This window comes from Lycium ferocissimum, chromosome 11 (genome assembly GCF_029784015.1).
Source record: "Lycium ferocissimum isolate CSIRO_LF1 chromosome 11, AGI_CSIRO_Lferr_CH_V1, whole genome shotgun sequence".
In the NCBI taxonomy this organism is placed as follows: domain Eukaryota; kingdom Viridiplantae; phylum Streptophyta; class Magnoliopsida; order Solanales; family Solanaceae; genus Lycium; species Lycium ferocissimum.
The window spans coordinates 39,257,122-39,277,924 of NC_081352.1; the positions used below are offsets into that span (position 1 = coordinate 39,257,122).

General features: G+C 33.4%; 2 protein-coding genes and 1 non-coding gene across 3 annotated transcripts; 1 reads left to right on the forward strand and 2 right to left on the reverse strand.

Moving 5' to 3' along the window:
• Positions 1-496: 496 nt before the first annotated feature.
• LOC132036865 (uncharacterized) lies at positions 497-2,886 on the reverse strand. Its single transcript, XM_059427263.1, has 3 exons — positions 2,650-2,886; positions 1,315-1,386; positions 497-912 (listed from the first exon to the last, which is right to left on the reverse strand). Exons 1-3 carry the CDS (start codon positions 2,825-2,827, stop codon positions 617-619), a joined length of 546 nt encoding a protein of 181 aa, XP_059283246.1. The 5' UTR covers positions 2,828-2,886; the 3' UTR covers positions 497-616.
• A 6,436-nt stretch (positions 2,887-9,322) lies between these two features.
• LOC132036525 (GDSL esterase/lipase At4g10955-like) lies at positions 9,323-13,008 on the forward strand. The gene is made up of 2 exons (XM_059426879.1): positions 9,323-9,488; positions 11,820-13,008. Exons 1-2 carry the CDS (start codon positions 9,331-9,333, stop codon positions 12,802-12,804), a joined length of 1,143 nt encoding a protein of 380 aa, XP_059282862.1. The 5' UTR covers positions 9,323-9,330; the 3' UTR covers positions 12,805-13,008.
• A 925-nt stretch (positions 13,009-13,933) lies between these two features.
• Positions 13,934-14,006, reverse strand: TRNAR-ACG (transfer RNA arginine (anticodon ACG)). The gene has a single exon. It is a non-coding gene; the product is annotated as a tRNA-Arg (tRNA).
• Positions 14,007-20,803: the final 6,797 nt, after the last annotated feature.

A 20,803-nucleotide genomic window follows, 5' to 3' on the forward strand; every position in this document is an offset into this window, starting at 1 on the left:
CATATCCAACACCATTGCAACATATGCAGCATGTTCTAACCAGCTCTAGTTCTTTTGGTCACACCTAGGAGTGGGAAACAGGCGGGTCGGATTGGATCGGATATGGGTGGATCGAAAACAGGTTAAACAAATATTACACGGATAAAAAATGGGTTAACAGACGGATCCATATTTTCCATCGTCAGGTGAGAATACAAGCTAAAAGCCAAAATAAGTTTAGATTCCCAGAAACCAAGAACTCATGAAAAATAACATGCAGACAAATGGGTATTGATAATATGGATATCCATATTATCCATTTTTTAGTGGATAGTATGGACAATATCCATATTTGATCCATTTTGGTCAGTTATCCAACCCATCTTTAATGGGTTCGATTGGATAGTTACTTATACTTTAGACCATTTCGCCAGCCCTAGTCACACCTAGAATGGAAATAAATCCTCGAGCAAGAGAAAAGTGACCCCAGTGCATCACCTTTTGCTAAGAACACCAGTTAGTTTAGAACTCCAAGTGACCATTCATCTCGAGAGTTACACGAACTTTTACAATCTTATAAAGTTTCACTATATTAGTAACAGAAACAGTGAATCTTTATATAAAATATTTATACAAGTCATGGAAATAACTGCACATAACCTGTGGCTATTGCAATTCCTAAAATGACAATGGGTGGAAGGATGACAAATGCTCCAATTGTAGCAAAGAAAGTTGAGTCGTTCCTCCGAGATACTTCAGTCAGGTAGGCTTGTCTTCTGATGTTTCTTTTCTGAGAAGTAGTTAAGAACTTGGCACTAACCTTCTTCAGATTCTTACCCAAAGGAATGCTGAAGTCATCGTCTCGATCACCAACCAAATTAGCGAGCTGATCGCGAATTGTAGGTTTACCAGAGATATTATCACTTTCATAACCTGGTCAAGGATCAAGTGAATGATGTTCAGAAATAACTAAAGGATAGTTCAGCTCTCACTAATGAGCCGAAGGAGGCAAAGATGGCAAGCGTACGTGAAATCTTGCTATAAATTTGTTTAGCAAAGAGGACAATAGGAATAATGAATGGATGATTTGGAGATCATAGTCTAGATGATTTTGCTTAGAAGCTCGATGTATACTAATGTCAAATTACTGTTCTAAGATGACTTGTGTAGATGATGAAAATTCTTTCGTTGACTTCATAGATTCCCTATAATGATGGGAGGGAACTCAAAGTCATTTGGCTGTACATATTTATGTACTTTCTTAGAGCAGTTTAATGAAATTATCATACTACTTATCAGGAAAAAAGCAAAGAATCAAAAGAGGAGAAGATATACCATTAACTCCTGAGCTGCTGGATGTGAGCTGATCCAAGAGATCTAGCTGCGTTCGAGCAGAAGATAATGACCCTAAATCAAAACAAAATCAGCAAAAGTTCAACAATCAAACAAGACTAATGTAGCTCATGCTATCATACATCAAATGGGATTACACGACATGGGACACCATATACTCTAGCCTATCAATTCATCTTATATCAGGCAGAGGTACATTGCTGAATCTTTCTTAATACTCCACTACAGTAACACTCAGCATTCTGTCAGAGAGATCACATCTTCATCTTCAAAATTGTGACAAAAAGTTAGAACCCTTAAAGTTAGAACCCTTACATCAAGTTATTTACTAGATTTTATTAATTAAGACCTCAAATTTAGAACTCAAGCATGCCCTAAAGACTTTAACTATTGGATGCACTAAAGACCGATAACCAGCAAGTCGCAAGATAGCTTTTTCCCTAAGAAAAATACATGAGAGTTTTGCAAAAAGAATTGACATATCCACAATCTATCAAGGAGGAAATTGCCGCAATTGTTAAAAGACTACTTGGAACAAACAACGAAATTTATGCTGGCAAAACCAGGTACTCTCTCTGTCCAAAAATAATGCAGTCCTTCCCTTTAAAATGAAATTACTTATTCCTTCCTTGTTGCTGGAGTTGGAAAAATTAAATTAAATTAAGAATTATGAGTCTGCACCATTTGGAGCTACCACTAAGTTGGGGTGGAAATTGCAGGAACTTTAGTAACTTCATATGAATTAAGTCAAGGTCTTTCGTGAACAACCACCTCCACATGGAACAAATCTTATCCGATAACTAATAGTATCAATTGCTCTGCTATTTTTGGTTCAATGGTTCCTACTAAAAGCATAAAATAGTACATTGATATCCATTCAGGAATTGATTCGTCTTACTGGATTTCTAAATAAATGTCTCAAAAAGACTACTAAACATTTAACATCTCGGGTTACCTCTCTTGAATTGCTACTGATAATATTCTCCACATAGGCCATCAGATAAAATCCTTTTCAACAATCAATCCTCTCATATCATATCATATCATAATCCTTAAGAGGGAAGAAGGGCATGCAATAAATCTTTACAGTTAAAAGATATGAAGGGAAAAGAATGTCAATCGTATTTATAATAACTAAAGTTACCACTTACCACCAAGTGATATTAAAAATCAAAACACATTAGCTAAAATTTATTTCCTCAAAGAGAGCATCTTTGCAGGGCAGAAGAACAGGAGGTGCTTTAAACTATAATCTTATAATCATATAATACATGAAGAAATGATACAAATAATGAATAGGGAAGTCTAAGCACACACCAGAGTAAGTAGGAAGCTCCTCCTCAGTGACTCTTCCATCTCCTTCTTCAGAAATAGCAGCTCTTCTTAAGGAAGAAGCTTGAGAATAATACAGCTTAAAGGAATCATGTTTCTGGTTAGGAACAAGAAAACCGAGATGTTTTGGTTGCAGAGGAACAGTGCTGAAGTTCAAAGCCATGAAAGTGCAAGGCCATCAGGTACGTCTGACTTATGAGGCTCCAAATTTTGCCTGTTAAAATTCGTTTATTATTATGGACACCTCAATTTAAACAGGTGGCTGAAAATTGCTCCACCACACAATTTAATTTCCCCCAGTGTCCCTGTCCCACCAATCTAATTTTGATATTTACTTCCTCCGTATCGAATTATCTCTCGTGGTTATTAAAAATAGTTGTCATCAAATTATTTATCGTTTTAAAAGTTTAAGGTACAATTAAGTATTTTTTACATTTTATCCTCCGTAAAATTCTGTAATTAATGAAGATGACACATAAATAGAAGAAACATTTAAAGAAGAGAGATTACAACTTAAACATAAATAAGGATAAAGTTAGTCAAATAGCCATCCTATATATGACGTGTAAAATAAAAAAAACTGACAGATAATTTGAGACATGGAATATTTCCTTTTAGTCCCATGTCCCACCCATCCCATTAAAAAAAAAAAAAGAGAGAGAGAGAGACACTACAAAGTATTGATAGCTTTCTTTGATTACAATTTTTATAAAATATTTATATAAAATTGTGTAACTCCTTTTTTACTTTAAGCTTAATGCTAAAATAATTTATAATTATTATAAGAGACGAAACTTGAAATATAGTGTAGTAATATTTTGATGCACCCGTGACATATTATCGTGTAATACAGGAAAAGCAAAAGGCGGGACGTATTGTATGGCTTCAATAACAGGCTAATTGGGAATGATCGTAAATTCATAAGTAGCTGCACTAGTTGAAGAATCATATACGTTGATAATCTATATCTATATATAATATAAAGATAAGTATAGATAAGGTGATATGAGGCCTAGAATGCTATTTATTTTTTTCTCCTTTTTTTGAATTTGTTCTTACTTTTTTCAATTTATGTGCTATGTTAAAAAAAGCTCAAAAGACACTTCTTTAACTCTCTTAAATAGTAAGTAATTTTATCCAATTGAAGGGATCACTAATTAAAGGTTATAATTTTATTATCTATTAATTATGTTAAAATGGTGCTTATTATGACTATACTAAAATTAAATAATCCAACAATCTACAAAACTAAATATAAGTAAGTATTACTATAAAATTGTACCTTCTTTTCTACAGCGGTAGAGACAAATAAGTACTAAAATAAATAATAGTCGCTGGCACAATGAGTTGACTACTGGAATTTTTTTACAATAATTAATTTGATCTTCTTATATTTTTATGAGCAAGATTTTGTGAAAAAGTATGTGAATGCCCTGAGGTTGATGTATAATGGGTAGCTAAACTGAGACATTTGTAGCTTTTGCAGTGAATAATGAATTAACACATTCTTTCCTATCAATTCGTGTTGCGACGACGGTTTTACTAATCTATATATGATATAAAAGTTTGCAAGTGTAAAAGCGCAAAGTGACATTTTCTTGGCCGCTACCATTCCTATTTATCTTTTGTCTTATTTTTTTGACTTTTATTCTATTTAACATATCTATTTAATTTCCTCTTTTCCAACATAAATAATACAACCGTTGTAACAATTGAACTAATGAAATTAAACATACGGTTACAGCCATTTAATTGACATGTGGCCATTAGAGTTGCAAGGATTGAATTGAAATAATGGGCATTACGCTGCAAGCGTGCCTTTTCGGTTGCAAACATTAAGCTGCAAATGTATTTCCTTATGCAAAAGACATTTAGAAAATGAAAGATCACAAAACTTCAGTCCTCTTCATCCTCTTTCCTAAAATTGTAACGGTACAAAGTTATTATTTATCATGAATAGTTCTCAAAATTTATCTGATTAAATCAAATGACTTGATGGAGCAATTGATCTAGGGGGCTTAAGGCATGAGTAGAAGGTGAGATCTAAGGAAGTTCTTGAAAACCTTAAGAAGGCATTGAAGCGCCTTATTCTTACAACAACATCATTCTGCTTACTTTGGTTTGCATTATCTTAGTGTCAAAGGTTGTGAAGTGAAAAAGAGATGGCTAAAAGTCTATTTTTCTTTGCTTTTTTTGACAAGATAAATACACAAAGATCCTTTCTACTTTTAGATAATTCAATGGTTTGACGTCATGTTGTAGGCTTTTGTCTAGAATTAAATTTATCAATGAGTAACTCTCTCTTACAAACATAAAAGTATTTTGTTAAGATCGTAGACAACGGAAAGGCCGGAGGTTTTTTACAATGTACTCTCTATCTATTCCTTTTTTGGGGTTCCTTTATGCTATTACTAATTTAATAGTTGGTTTACGTCGAAGGTTTTTTTGAGAGTAAAAGATTAATGTTTTTGGTGTATAATTGGTGCAAAGAATGTGTTTTGTAATTTAACCATTTTATCTTATAAATTATTAATTCTCAATTTTCTTCGTTTTGCACAGGAAGTGACAAGGAAAGAAGAGGCTTTCGCAGGAGATTTTTTGCCACTACCAATGGTACGTTTTGTAGTCTTGTACTATATCAAATTTTTCTTCGGTAAAACTATAAGTATTTTTATTTCTGATTTTCCCTTACTTTTGGCGGTTGGTATTGTTATTGAGGAAACGAATTGACCACTATTCTTCTCCATTATTCATTATGATATTGCAAACGAAATTCCAATCCATCTACAAAAATTGGAGTTTCTTGTGACTAAAGAACAAAGAATGGCGAAGACGAAATTTACCATGATGCTCAAAGACCAATGAGTCGTCTCTTCTACTCAAATGTCTTTCTATGTTTATAATCAACATGAGAATCTTCAAAAATTGGCAGGCTTTAAACTTTTTACCTTAGTCATTAGTGAGAAAAAAACTATTTTCATAGCGTGCCTTTGTTTTTTTCAATCGGCGTGTGATTTTTATTATATTTCTTAAATTTCTTTACTTTGTACTTTTGGTAGTAATTTTTTTGAAATTTTGATTTTCTTCGTTTTTGTATCAAGTCGATATCCTCAGTGACTAGCAAATATGTGTTAGTATCCTCTTATCCCCTTTTTTCTTCATATTTCCTTCTTATTTTTCAGTAAATTTAAGATTATTATGTTTATTGGAATACATGCTTTTAATTTTTGTGCATTTATATTATAAAATTTTCATTCCTTGGAAGAAACAAATATTTGAATAAATTAAATGTGAGGATTAATAAAGTCTATATCTTTATTTTACTTATCTACGTCAATCTTTTTTTTTTTTTTTTTTTTGTATTCATTTTTCTTCCATTAAATTTATGGTTTTGTATTTATAAGGGAATTCTTTTCGGACCGCGCGAAGCGTGGACAAGTATACTAGTCAATATATAAATTTAGAGATTAGAAATGTGATGTTGCACCTCTATTAGCTCAAGAAAGTAATTTATGTTTTTTTAATCATTTTGCCTTTTCTTCTTATTTTTTCTACTAAATATATGTTTAAATATTTCTTCCTTTCAAAAGAAGGAGTGTAAGCGTTGCAACAATTCTAATGATGAAATTACAAGGTGATAATATCTTTAAATTCAACCTATAACCGGCAGCTATAAGGACTATTCATATCCCTTTTGTGAGGGAAAGGACACATAAAGAAAATCTGATTCAAGTCCTCATTAATTGTCATTTTTTTCACATAGATAAATATGGTTCTAGAATTTGCAGAAAAGGCTTAAGATCTTGATAATTAGCAACTGCAACAAAACAACCTTTCAAAATCTTATACTTATTATCAAAATTAAAAAAGAAAAAACAGGAAAATTAACAATTATTTACCTATGCAATTATATTATGTTATTCTTTTTTTCCTTTTCACTGTTAATGGCAAGTTATTGATTCATTTTGTGCGTTTTGGTATCCTTTGTTTTCCTTTTTCTCCGTATTTTCTTTATTTTCAATAAATCTATTGCTTTTATATTTATATTAGCATGTTAGTTTTAATTTTTGTGAATTTATATTGTAAAATTTCCTTTCCTTGATAGAAACAAATATTTTAAACTAGATGTAGACATAATGCGTATACCTCTATTTACTTACCTAACTTTTTTTTTATAATCAACAACAACAAGGGTAAAGTGTACGTAGACCTTACCCCTACCTCGGAAGGTAGAAATTTCAAAAAATCCTCACCAAGAGAAAACGTAGTTATTAAAAAAAAAAGTTAGATAAGGACAAGCAATTCAAAACAGTATGGAAACGAAATAACGAAAGCAAAAAATTATGATAAAACAGTTTGAGAAAAAGGAGCAGTAGCTACCGCAGATAACTAAAATAATCAATGTACAACGAGAAATTGATAGTAACATAAAACAAATGACAAGAAACTATAGGGCAAAACTACGATTACTTGGTGGTTAAATGCACTACCTACTAAATTTCTTCTACCCTAATCGCATCCTCCGTAACCTCCTATCTAAGGTCATATCCCTCAGTTCGGGAATCGCGCTTGTCCCGTCTAATCACATGTCCTCAATACTTGTGCAGCCATCCTATATCCCGAAACCGTCCATACCCAACCTCTCACACCTCCGTACTGAGACATCAATGTCTCTCCTCTTCACATAGCCAACTTTTTTTATATTCGATTTTTATAATTATAAGAGAAAATATTTCAATTTGCACGGACCTTTTCACTAGTGTTTAATATGTCAGCAGAATTAGGAATATTGGACCACGCGTTCGGGGAAACTTTGTAACGCTAAAAGACGCATGAAAGTAATTATTTCACAGGGCATTAGCTTTTAGTATCAGTTGATGCTCATTTTTTTCCCGAATTTTTTTTTTTTTTTCAAAAAAGCATCAAACCCCTCCTTTCTTGTTTTCTAGATGCTTTCCATTTTTTTCTTTCATCTACTAAAACATCTATAAAAGAATTGCTGTTACGTTCCTTCCTAGTGTTCTCTTTCTCTTTCCTTAAATTCTATATATCAGTATAAGATTAAACATTAGTATATAATTAGTGATAATTTGAGGTAAGAAGCATATTACTTAGCCATGTTAAGTGATAAAATTTATGAAAAAGAGACACATGCATCACATTTATCAATTTGGTGCATACATCGGCTGATTTAGCGCTATGCATCATAAGATGATAAAATAGGAAAAGATAAACTTAAATTACAAATATGAAGATTGTCTAATTTTTTTTCTTTCTGTAAATTGAATTCAACCTTAACTAAGAATAGAATACATATCAAACAATCCATTTAATGATATAATTAGTTGGGATTATAATTTAGTTGTTGGCGTTAAATGTAGGTAATGTTTTAAGTAGTTTGTTTATCATGAGCTCTTATTATTAATTATTAGAGACTTGTGTTCGTCTAAGGATGCATATCAAGGTATATAAAAAATATTTATCCTTAAATTAAAAGATAATATCATTTTTATAGAAGATTTATTTAGTCGAAACTTACTAGTTTGAGAATGATGGTTGTATGCATAAAGGAGAGGCGGATGCAGAGTACTTATATCGAATTTACCTGAGTTATATGTTTGACGCGGTGGCTAAATTTTGTATATAAATATTTTTACGAAAATTACAACAAATAGTAAATATGGAAAGGGAGGCTTGGAGCAGCGGTAAAGTTATCTCTGTGTGACTTATAGATCACGAGTTCGAGTCGTGGAAACAACCACTAATACTTGTATTAGCGTAGGCTGTAACCCTACTAACACGGAATACTTTGTGCACCGAACTATTAATGCAATGATACCACAACTGTTAAGAAATTACAATTTCTAATTTGCATTGTTACAAGTTCCAATCTATTATAATGATAAATGGTTAATGCAATGTTAAGAAATCACAATTTTCTAATTTGCATTGTTACAAGTTCCAATCTCATTAGAATCATCACCTAGCTGTCCAGTCGGTTTCTCCTTCACTTGCCGACCATATGAAAAAAACATAAAAAGAAAAACAATAAAAAACGTTAAATTGCCAAAAATAACCTGCATTACAAGGAAGCTTTTTGTTGCATGTATCTGGATAAAGTAAAGGACTTTCATGCCAACTTACTACTTCCTCCCCATCTCAATTTATGTGACATAATTTGACTAGGCATGACATTTACGAAAAAAAAGAATTTTGAAACTTTTAGCTAAAATAAGTCATAGTTATTTGTGTGTTTGTAAATCATTTCATTAACGATAAAAGGAAAAGTTTCGAATTAAATTATTTCTAAATATAAAATGTATCATTCTTTTTGGGACCGATCAAAAAAGGAAGGTGTAACACAACTTATAGCGAGGGAGGGAGAGTAATCAGGTTCAGGGGTACCGCGTTGTTGAGAAAGGCAGTAAATCCAGGTAGGAAAAAAAAATGACCGTTAGAGACAACATTTTCAAAACAAATGTTTATTCCTAGATTACTATAAATCCAACAACTTGAATTCCTCATTAATTTCTTCGAATCTGATACCCCAAAAAAGGCAAGAAAGCACACACACCACTACTGTTGGGTCACAGTCTCACAGATGTACTTCAGTTGAATAATTTTTCAAGAATAATAAGGCATATATAGAGAGGTGGGTTTTCATTAATGGCCAATATTAGTGCAGAAGAGATGAAAAATGAAGTGGGGACTAATAGAGAAATAGTGAAGGAAAGTGTTGTTGAATCTCATCCTTATGCATTTCATGTTTCAGGACCTCGTAATATTTCTTCTCCAAATTGGAAGGACCTTATTAATTCCAGTTGGTTAGTTTCTTCTACTCATACTCTTATATTTCCTCTTTTCAAAATTGGCCACCTCTAGAGGGATCACTGGTGATGACGAACTAGTTAACGCGTTCGGCAGAACCCAATCACTTTGGCCAAGATTCTATATTTGTGTTAAGAAATTCACTTAATATGTATAAATAATTTACGCAAAATCTAGTTAGTTGCTATTTTAGAATCCAGAACACATAAACTCAAAATTATGGATCCGCCTTAGAGGGTGCAGAGGCACTTGTATCTACGGCTTAAAATTAGCCTGGATCTGCCTATGCATATTGCTAATCAGGACTTCCAGAGTGTGTTTGATTCTGTGTTTTATAGTTTGGAACTTTGGAGAACTTGTCTTGATTTATTGTTTCCTTTACCTTGCGTTTCTTAACACATCTTTGGATTAGTAATTGTGGGCCTAGCCTATTTGGACGGTGGTGGTAAGGAAGGGTATATGATTCATTTTTTCGCGCGGATTGTCCTTCTTTTGGGGTGGTCTTTAATTTTTGGCCCTCAAGTTGGTGGTCTTTAATATTTGGCCTTTGCTTAACACCCAGAGGTTGGGTTCGAGGCTCAATAAAAAAAAAAAAAAAAAAAAATCGCAAGGCATAAGCTGGGATTTGCAGGGCTCCAACTTATGCCTTAAGGCAAACTTTTATCCAAAATTAGGCCTTAAGGCCCAATCGTTCTTAAAGTTGCTAGTAAGGCGGAGATTTACAAAATTAAAATATATATATATATATATATATATATATATATATATATATATATATATATTTTTTTTTTTTTTTTTTTTTGGCCTTAAGGCAGAATTTGAAACCCAACTTATGCCTTGCGAATTTTTTTAAAATTTTTGACAAAGCGGGGGTTCGAATCTGGAACCAAGAGGCTTTTAGCGAAGGGCAAAAATTAAAGACCACTGATTTGAGTGGCAAAAATTAAAGACCAACCGTAGCGAAGGGCAATCCTGCAAATTGCCCTATATGATTTCAAAGCATTTTTTTGTGCGGATTGCCCTTCAAAGGCACTGGTCTTTAATTTTTGCCCCTCACAGCAGTGGTCTTTAATTTTTGCCTCTCACATCAGTGGTCTTTAATTTTTGCTTTTCGCCTGTCTGGGTTAAGGTTTGAACCCCCAACTCGGTAAAAAAAAAAAAAAAAAAGAATTTCGCAAGGCAGAAGTTTGTAGCAAAGTTAAGCCTTAAGGCAAACTTTTACCCAAAATTAGCCTATTCGAACAAAAGTTAGGCCTTAAGGCAGAGGTTTGTAAAATTTCAACTAAGTAAAAAATAAAAAAATTGCCTGAACTCTGCCTTGCCTTCTGGTGAAGGCTTTGCATGCCTTGTGAATCCAAACTTGCAATTTTTTTTTTTTAATTTTTGACTGAGCGGGGATTCAAACCAGAAATCAAGAAATTTTTAGCGAAGGGCAAAAATTAAAGGCCACCGATTTGAAGGGTAAAAATTGAAGACCAGTGCCTTTGAAGAGCAATCGTGCAAATGACCCATCTGAAAGAGGCAAGTAATGAGACTGAATTTCAGTTTAACTGGCCATTCTAATAAAAAGGAGGAGAAGCTTCTCTTTTAAATAAAGGCCAGAGTCACATAAGCTCTGATGCTAGTATTATCATCAGAGACCGGAAGTGATTTAACTCATCTGGAAGCACATTGTTAAGTATCTTCACAACTTTTCTCTTCACCCTAAGGCTGTGACAGTTGAATATGAATATGAATTTCTTTCAGCTAATTATCTTTTGCTAAGTTTTTATTTTTTCTTCTGCTAATTAACTTGTAAAACTGAATCCTACAATGTACTTGATTAAAGAAAAGAAAAAAACTGAATCCTACAATGTGAATAACATGTCCACTTGCTAGTAAAGATTCTTGGAAATCTATAGTTGTTCATGCAAATATGCAATAAGCTCGCTGTTTTTCTTCTTTGTTACTCTACTGCTCGTTTTGGGCTTATTGCAAGATGGCTGTAAGGCGCACAATTCAATTTTTAATGTAGCCTTTTCCTTTCAATTATTTAACTTAACTTTTATGTGGTTAGATATGCTAATTAGTGGAGTTAAAATTTGCATTATCTAGTGTATACAATCTGGAAGTGTAAAACTAGTCTTTCCTAAATCCTAGATGAAGCTGACATGAGCCTCTTTTCGTCTAATCCCTGGATATGAACTAATTTCCATGAGTTATTAGATATTACAATGGTTCTCTTTTTGCATATTACTCAATATAAAGCGAGATCCTTTTTCTATGGAAATACTAGACAATTACTGGATCATTTGACACTGACACCAATCAGTAATTCACTTGGACAGGAGGAAGGATGCTAACTATAAAAGAACAGTAATGGCCTGCTTTATCCAAGCAGTTTACCTTCTTGAGCTTGACAGACAAGAAAATAGGACAGAACAAAATGCACTTGCTCCAAAATGGTGGATACCCTTCAAGTACAAGCTGGTCGAGACCCTAAAAGATGAACGAGATGGATCCATATTTGGTGCAATATTCGAGTGGGATCGATCTGCAGCTTATGCTGATTTTGTACTGATCAGACCCAGTGGTGCACCTAGAGCTGTTTTAGCCTTAAGGGGAACACTTCTGAAAAGCCCAACAATGAGAAGAGACATCGAGGATGATCTCCGCTTCCTAGCCTGGGAAAGTTTGAAAGGATCTGTGAGGTTTAGTGGAGTCCTGAAGGCCTTGAAAGCAATCACCGACAAGTATGGAAGCAATAACATTTGTATTGCTGGCCATTCCCTTGGAGCTGGCTTTGCGCTTCAAGTGGGAAAAGCATTAGCCAAAGAAGGAATATATGTAGAGGCACATTTGTTCAATCCACCCTCGGTTTCACTTGCTTCAAGTTTCAGAAACATTGGAGAAAAAGCTGGCTTTGCATGGAAAAGGTTAAAAGCAATGCTTCCTTCAAAGTCTGATTCTCAGATCAGCTGTGAGGAAAGCGGTGCAACATCATTTCGAGTAGGCCCAAAGCAATGGGTCCCTCACTTGTATATTAACAACAGTGATTACATATGCTGCTCTTATACTGATGCAGACGGAGCACAAAACGACCAAGCTGCTAACAACAAGGAGAACGCAAAACCAACAAACTGCCAAGCTGCAGCAAAACTTTTCTTGTCTTCGAAAGGCAAACAAAAGTTTCTTGAGGCTCATGGACTGGAACAATGGTGGTCCGATAACTTGGAACTACAAATGGCTGTTAGTAACAGCAAACTCATTAGCCAGCAGCTGAAATCCTTGTACACTCTGCCAGCTTCTCAAGTAACACCAGTCAAGCGATAACAGATGAACAAGTGGCTTCGTCGCTCCCTTTGTGAAATAACTCATTTTCAATGACAATAGTTGTTCCTATATCACCATGTTGGTGGTATGCACTTAAAAGGTTCTTACAATTTTATTTCCTCTCTTGTATTAATGAACAATGCAGTGAGGATGCTCTGAAGGTGGAGCCAAATAATCTCAAATGTGGAACCCATGTTTCTTTTATTTGTGTATTTGTATTGCCAAACATTTATCGCAAAATACAGCCTAAACATAACAATAGTGACCTTCCCTTGAACACAGTTATTACAAAAGAAAGAAGGCTGAATGTTACGGGAAAAAAGTGGTACCCTACTACCCTTATCTTTTTCACCAGATGATTGAAATGGAGAAGTGTTATTTGGGGTGTTATGTCATATGTGATAGCAGAACGCCTATCAAACCTATCAAAGTAAAAGGTAAGTTCTACAGAACAGTTACAAGACTGGCAATGTTATATGATAAATTGATAGTGAATGCCGGGCTGCTGAAATCCAACAATTTGAGTGGATATGTATGTGCGGTCATACCAGATTAGATAAAATTAAGAATGAGCACATTAACAGAAGGTGCAAGTTGTAGTACGCATTGAGAATAAATGAGAGAAGATCGCTTAAGATGGCCTGGTCATGTCCTACATCGGCTTATAGATGCACCAGTATGTATGTGTGGAACTACGATGAGTGATGAAATGGGACACGGTAAACCTAAAATCACATGGAAGTAAGTCTCGAAAGAGCTACAATTTCTTGGAACCAAGGCAGACTTAGCTAAAGATAGAACACAACTACACAACAAAAGGAAAAGAACCATATAAGTGATATTTACTAGGTGAGATCAGGTTTTAGTCTCGTTAGTTCTTCGATTTGAATATTTGCTTTTCTAGAACTATTTTGACACTATAGTAGATTATTATGCCTTTAAAATAGACAACTTTTATTATTGTTATCACTATTATAGATCACTGAGGATCCATATTGTTTCACCCCTCTTGCTGTTAAATGGTCATGGAAAGACAATATTAAGGCAAAAAGAAAGAAAAGTATGATGCAATTGGTTTTTGGCTTATTATCTTAAGGACATTTGAAAGATTGGAAAAAAAAAAATAATACGACTCTGCTGGGGATCGAACCCAGAATCTCTGGTTTCGTAGACCAGCGCCTTATCCATTGGGCCACAGAGTCTTGATGCTACTCCCCAGTAATATTACTTTAAGATCTGTTGTTACTCGAGTGTTTTTATGAAAACCCCAGCAATATTACCATTTCCTATTTCCAATACGTGAACAGCAACATATGATGCAACGGTATTTGCTCTATTGTGAGGAAAATGAAGATCTTCATAAGAAGAGATTTTTGCCTATATAATTTTGATTACATATGAAAAAGATTCTACCTGAAACACTACAAGAATAATTTTCAGACCTAATCAACAAGAATGCCATATATAAAAGACTGCTCCCTCTGTCTCACAATATTTGTTGTCCTTACTAAAAATACTTGTCTCAAAATATTTATCGTTTTATTTACCCAAGACAAAATTAATAAGTAGCTTTATCCTATTTTACCCTTGTATTAATTACATCAATGAGCTGATTTTGCGAGTTCACATACCAATACTTAAGAGGTTTCATCATAAATGGAGTAAATATTTATTAAGGAAAGAGAACATGATAAAATATATTAAGAGGGTAAAATAGTCAAAATGTCACCCTTATAAATGTTTTCTTATTACCATACAAATTTTGGAATGTACCAAATTTTTTAGAAACTTCTAATTAAGATTTGCTATGAAAACTATACAGATATTCATATGACCAAAACCTAGTACGTACAATATTCACGGATAATATAAATACAAAAATTGTCTCTTTTTACATACAAAAATGTACATCAACTGATAATAATCACTCCACACTAATTAACAATATATATCCTCTCTACATCGAGATCTAGAAAGAAAGAAGAAAAAAAAAGATAATCAAACAACATTTACATACACAACCATTTACAGTACTTCCCATAGCTAGATATTTATGAACAATAATATAACCCAGATCAGTAGCGGAGCCAGTACTAATTTTAACATGAAATTCAACATCTACTATTTATAGATAAAAATAATTTTAACCTTGTATATATATAGGTACAGTACCCTAGCTCCGCCCTTGATCTAGTCTTCTAGATGATCATACACACGAGACTTATTAGCTAAGTCTCACAAAAGAGTGGATAAATCATAACCATAATCATCAACAGAAACCTGTTCATGAATATTCATCAACGCCCCATATCCCTCATACTGATCATGATGATGATAGCTAGTAGTATATGAATCCATCTCCAATAACCATGACTCCATATTCCTATAATAATATTCTTCAGAAATATCCATTTCTTGGCTTGCCATCAAATTATTATTACTACTATCCAACAAACTGAAACACGGTTCACGTAACGTATTACTAATATTAATGGATGATGGTATACTTCCTTCTGACGAATCTACGGATAATTCCTGGCTATATTCTTGATATTGATGAACGAATTGCAGCCGTTGATCATGTTCATGATGATCAGGAAGTGGTGGAGATGATGAGATCATAGGACTTGATGATGATGATCCATTATTGCCAGTGAGTTGTTGAACAAGATTCTTGAAGTTTGAAGATGGTGTAATATAAACTTTGGGCTTCAACAATTTTATCAAGTTGTTGAATTGTTTCGTCTGTGATTTTGAGGCTTGATCTCTGACTTTCTTCCCCATTTTTTCTTGCTTAGAACTACAAGAAAGTCTTTAGGATTCAACGTAACTTTTTCTCTTTCTTTCTTAGCTCCTATCGATGGGATATCCTAAGAGCTAGAGGTATTAATACATGTAAAGGATTATATGGAGTTGAGGGGGTTGACGTGGTTTAAGTCTAGGCATGGAGTAGGAAAAAAATAAAATATATGGTATTTACACACAATATACTTGGAAGAAATTACGAAGATGCTGAAAATGATGTTTTTTCTGCACTAAGGTGTGAAAATTGGAGTCCAATATTCTATCCTTTTTGTTTTTATTTTACTGACTGTCCAAGTTAACTTGTGTATTCCTCAATTATTTTCAGGTATCTATACTTTCCATCATCATAATAGATTTCAGATAACTCTGCTCATCAGAACTAGCTTAAATGGATGAGAAGAAATCATCAATCGTTTTTTCTTCTCTTTTGCTGGACCGTGTAATTGAGCTTAAATGGAGAAATATGGCCAGTGAGAATTTATACAACCAATCTTAACTTGTTTGAGATTGAAGTATTGTTGTTGTAGTGTGTTGTAATATGTACCCTAATTCTCATAATTTTCACTCATTTCATTAATTCTTTATGTCAGTTGGTGCTATACCTCATATTATACCCATGGGTGGAACTAGAACTACTAGGGCTGGGCATAAAATACCGAAAATCGAATTCTGAGAACCGAACCGGGTATTTCGGTATTCGGTAATTCGGTATTCGGTTCGGTATTCGGTACTAAAATATAAAATTTAATATTTCGGTTTTGGTATTCGGTATTTACAATTATACCATTCGGTAATTCGGTAAATACCGAATACCGAAATTAATACCAATACGTGTACAACCTAAAGGAATAAAAATTTAAAACATTTCGAGTCATGAGTCATTAAACATTTTCAAGTCAATTTCAAACATTTCAAGTCCATTCGTTTCACAATCTTTTCATATTACGTGAATTCTTTATAAAAGCGCATAATATATTGTCATTTCATTTCACTTCTACAATACCTTCTATGTGTCAAATATTTATCATTGATCAAATTGTTTCAGCCTTTAATCAATTTGATGTCCAATCTTGTGGAAAGAAAGCATAGAAATAATATTGAAGCTATTGTTGGTTTATGGACTGTTGAAGCCTTAAATCAATTTGATGTCCAATCTTCACTTCGCAGTCTTATTTAAGCGGATCTTATTTGGTTGCCAATGCGCTTTCTTTCAAAAAAATGGTATTACCGAATACGTCATCGAACCGAAATTTGATTTACCGATTCCGAATTACCGAACCGAAGTTTGAAAGTTCGGTATTTGGTATATACTTTCAATTACCGAATACCGAATTACCGAACCCGAACTTTAAAAATACCGAACCGAATACCGAACGCCCAGCCCTAGGAACTACGACCAATAAAGAGTGATTAATTAGTTGAATATTCTACACCAATAAATTATACTCTGTCTGCATGCAATTTATGTTATGAATTTTTCTTTTTAGTCTGTATTGAAAAGAATGGTATCTTTTTGTATTTGAAACTGATTTATCCTTAAACTTCGCATTTTACACCTCATAAGATCCATTACTTGTTTTAGATCACATATTTTAAAAATATCTTTCTTTCGTAAATTTTATGCTTATAAAAGTGCATCACACAAATTGAACAAAAAAAAATACTACTTAAATATATTAAATCTTGAATATCTTCACAATTTTTTTTGAGTTCTTATGCCCTCTTAGGCCCCCACCCCTTCATTTCTCCCTTTGAGGCACCTAACTATATATCGATCTCTAATCTCTATCCATGTGTCGATCTCTAATCTCTATCCATGTGTCACCTCATCAAGTTGTAGGCCCATATCTATAGACAAAATATGCCAAGAATTGTAGTTACATGGATTGGCGTTTTTGTGTATTATTAGGCAGTTAATTAAATTTAAACGTTAGTCAGTTCTGAAGGATTGACAGGAAATTGTATTGGCGAAATGGATGAATAAAATAAAATGTATATATCACGCAGAAGGACAGTGAAGGCACGCAACAAACTACTATTCAGCTAATTTGTTTTATTATGCTTCTACTAATTGCACCAAGGTTAGAGAAAATAAAATAAGAAAATGGGTAAAAAGAAATCAACATAAGATAAATGAAGTCGATCTTGTTTCTGATATATGAAATACATTTCACCTACAAAGATAAACCTTCTATCTTTTCATTAATGTAATAATTAATTTAACTGTATTTTCTAACTTTTTTTGAGCTCAAGCCATGTTATTTACTGTTAGAGAAGCTCCTTAAAAAATATGATTCATATTTTGCAAGTGTAAGATTACTTGTACAATAATTAGAGTTTGATGCTCCTTGAGCAATATCATCAGATTTCAGTTATGTACAAGTGAGAACGAACTAATGCAATTATGTCAACAGATGGAGTAATTATTTGCAAGTTTTTCTCCTCTAATTGGGACAGTAAGTATATTATAATTAGAATGCAAAGGGACATTAGCATGAAATGATAAACATCCATATCACTGCTTGAAGTGACTTCATATTAAAATCACATCAGAATCTGGAGTTTTGGCTGGTGGCTGTCTTTCATGGACGATTGCGATGCCAGAAAGAAGACAGACAATCAAATGTTTATAAAAAAGGAATAAGAATTTAAGTTATATGCACGTTTGTGTAAAAAAAAAAAAATATAAAAAAAAAAATCAAAATGTGAGATTAATAATCTTAAAAATAAAAAAGCTACCTGTTACAATAGATGAAAATGACCTGATAATGTAAATCAGTGAGACTTTTTAATAACCTAACACCTATCTATAACTTAAACTCAAAAAATAGAAATAGAAGAAGCCACGAATATCTGTTCTCTCTAGGGGTCAACATTAATCTTCTAATCGATCGTTCCAAACTTGAACAGCATTAGGCAAATACGTGTCAAAATGTAGCCATGATAATTGCCTAATTGGTATATATCAGATTTTGCACCCCAACTCCTGACTTATTATTTATTATTATTAAAAAAAAAAAATTTTATGAACAATCATTTTGGTCTCTGATATTCAGATGCTAAATTCACTAAATGTTGAGGCTAATTAACACACTCATGCTTCTTTAGCTGTTTTTAGGATCTATCTATTAGACCAGAGCAGAGCTAAAGGATTAACATAAGCGATAACAACTAGACGCCGATGGGAATAAAATGTAATTATTGTTAGACTTACATTAAGGTCCAGCACGTCTACACATGAATAAGTCTGAGACTTATCTAAAGTCTAATTTTAGAGAACCCTTTATTTGCCTTAAATGATTTAATATCGGAGCATTGGACTAGAATAAGTAAGAATGGAAAAAGAGTGTTCATATAACAGACAGCAACATACCAGTGTAATCTCACAAGTGTGATTTGGAGAGGGTGGAGTGTACGTAGAATTCCCTTTGTGGGATAGAGACTTGATACGGGATAGCAAGAAAATTAAAGTAAAAGAGACAAGAAGTAGTAATAGGAAACTAAGAACAAGAAAGGCCAACAAGAAATAAGCGAATACTAAACTAAGAAATACAAAAAAAATGACGGAAATAATACCTGATCCAAAAAGAAAGGAGTGTTCATATAACTTAACCCAGTTAATTTGGTATACAACCCAATGGCAGTAGAGAATGCATGAAACCCCTAGGGACTTCAACAAAATCCCGGTAAGTTTCAAGAACCACGGGTAATGAATTAACTAGTAATCATATGAATAAAGTACATAGCCGTATCTTCTACACGAGTATGTAATAATTTAAAACTTGCTACAAAAAAAAAACTTGGGAAATAGAGGAAAGAAGTGGAAAAATGAATCTTATTTTGCATTTGTCCCTCATAGGTGGTGGAAAGAATAGGGTCTCCTCTCACGCCGTTGTCGTCGCTCGGCTCGGCTTCGGCTTCGGTCAAATGATTTGATTGATAATCTTTTTGGACCAAATTTCCTTTAATTTTAATTAATTAATTAATTAATTAATTAAAGATCCTGACCCAGATTCTTTCTTTCCCGGATTAATTTAAAACATTTCCCTCCGTTTTTTCAACGGAATTTTTCTGAAAGGTTGCAAACTTTTCTGAAAAGTTGCAAACCTTTTCCCAAACAGGCTATATATTTCTGTTGATCCTCAGAATCATCTTCTTCTTTCATGCATCTTAAAAACTCTCGTGTGATATACTACCTTCGAGTGGTTCGTAGTCACTGTTGGTTAGGGTGAGTAAATCGTTCTATCCTGGGAGGAAAGATTCCAAAACCTCGGGTACATTGAGGGAAATAATTTCCTTAAGACCAATTCAGTGATTTGCAGAGTTTTCTACGTAAATTAGTCTAACTTACTGGTTCGAAGTATTCTTTGCAATACAGATTTAATAACAATCTTAAAGAAATTATTGCTTATATATTTTAATTTGTATTCTATTTTGGAGACTAAAACCTTCTAGTTTTCTACTCCGTTGGAATTTTTCTAGTCCAACTTGAAGAACATAAAAACTTCGTTGGATTATTAAAGTTCATAACAGTGACGCGATTTGAAGAACATAAAAACTTCATCGTGAAACAGATTCTGGAAAAAGGAAAAAAAAAAAAATATATATATATATATATATATATATATATATCTTCTCTGTTAACTGTTCTGTTTCATTTGCCATTTATTAAACAGTTTGTCAATTATTGACAGTGAAGAATGGAAACAGAAAGTGATGTTAATGCTCCCTATCTAAAGTCTAACTTTGGCGTACCGTTTGTAACACCCCGCATCTTGAACTGAGTTTAAGCTCCTTTTAGAGTTCTAGTGGAAACACTGAAGGTTTGAACGTTTTGCGAAAATGGTTGATAGGCCTATTTAGTAACTCCTTAATCGGTTTGGAATTTGGAAAATTACAATGAATGGTATGTGGAAATACTATTACAAGAAGCAAGGAGATATGATCGTTTCAATATGGCTAATAGTAAGGCACTTGAGAATCGGCTAAGTTTTCGTTCATCATAACTTTCGTGAAAATCTGTTATGAATTTGGGAAAACTTCCTTGATGAAAGTTGTATCCCTTTCAAATAGCTTTCCAACGGTATATTATGGGCCTTTAACGGATCTGTGTACAAGAAGTTATGTCCATTTTACCGAACACTGTGCAGAATCGACTCATGTCGCTATTTCAGGCGCGTGGGGGCGCGTGCGA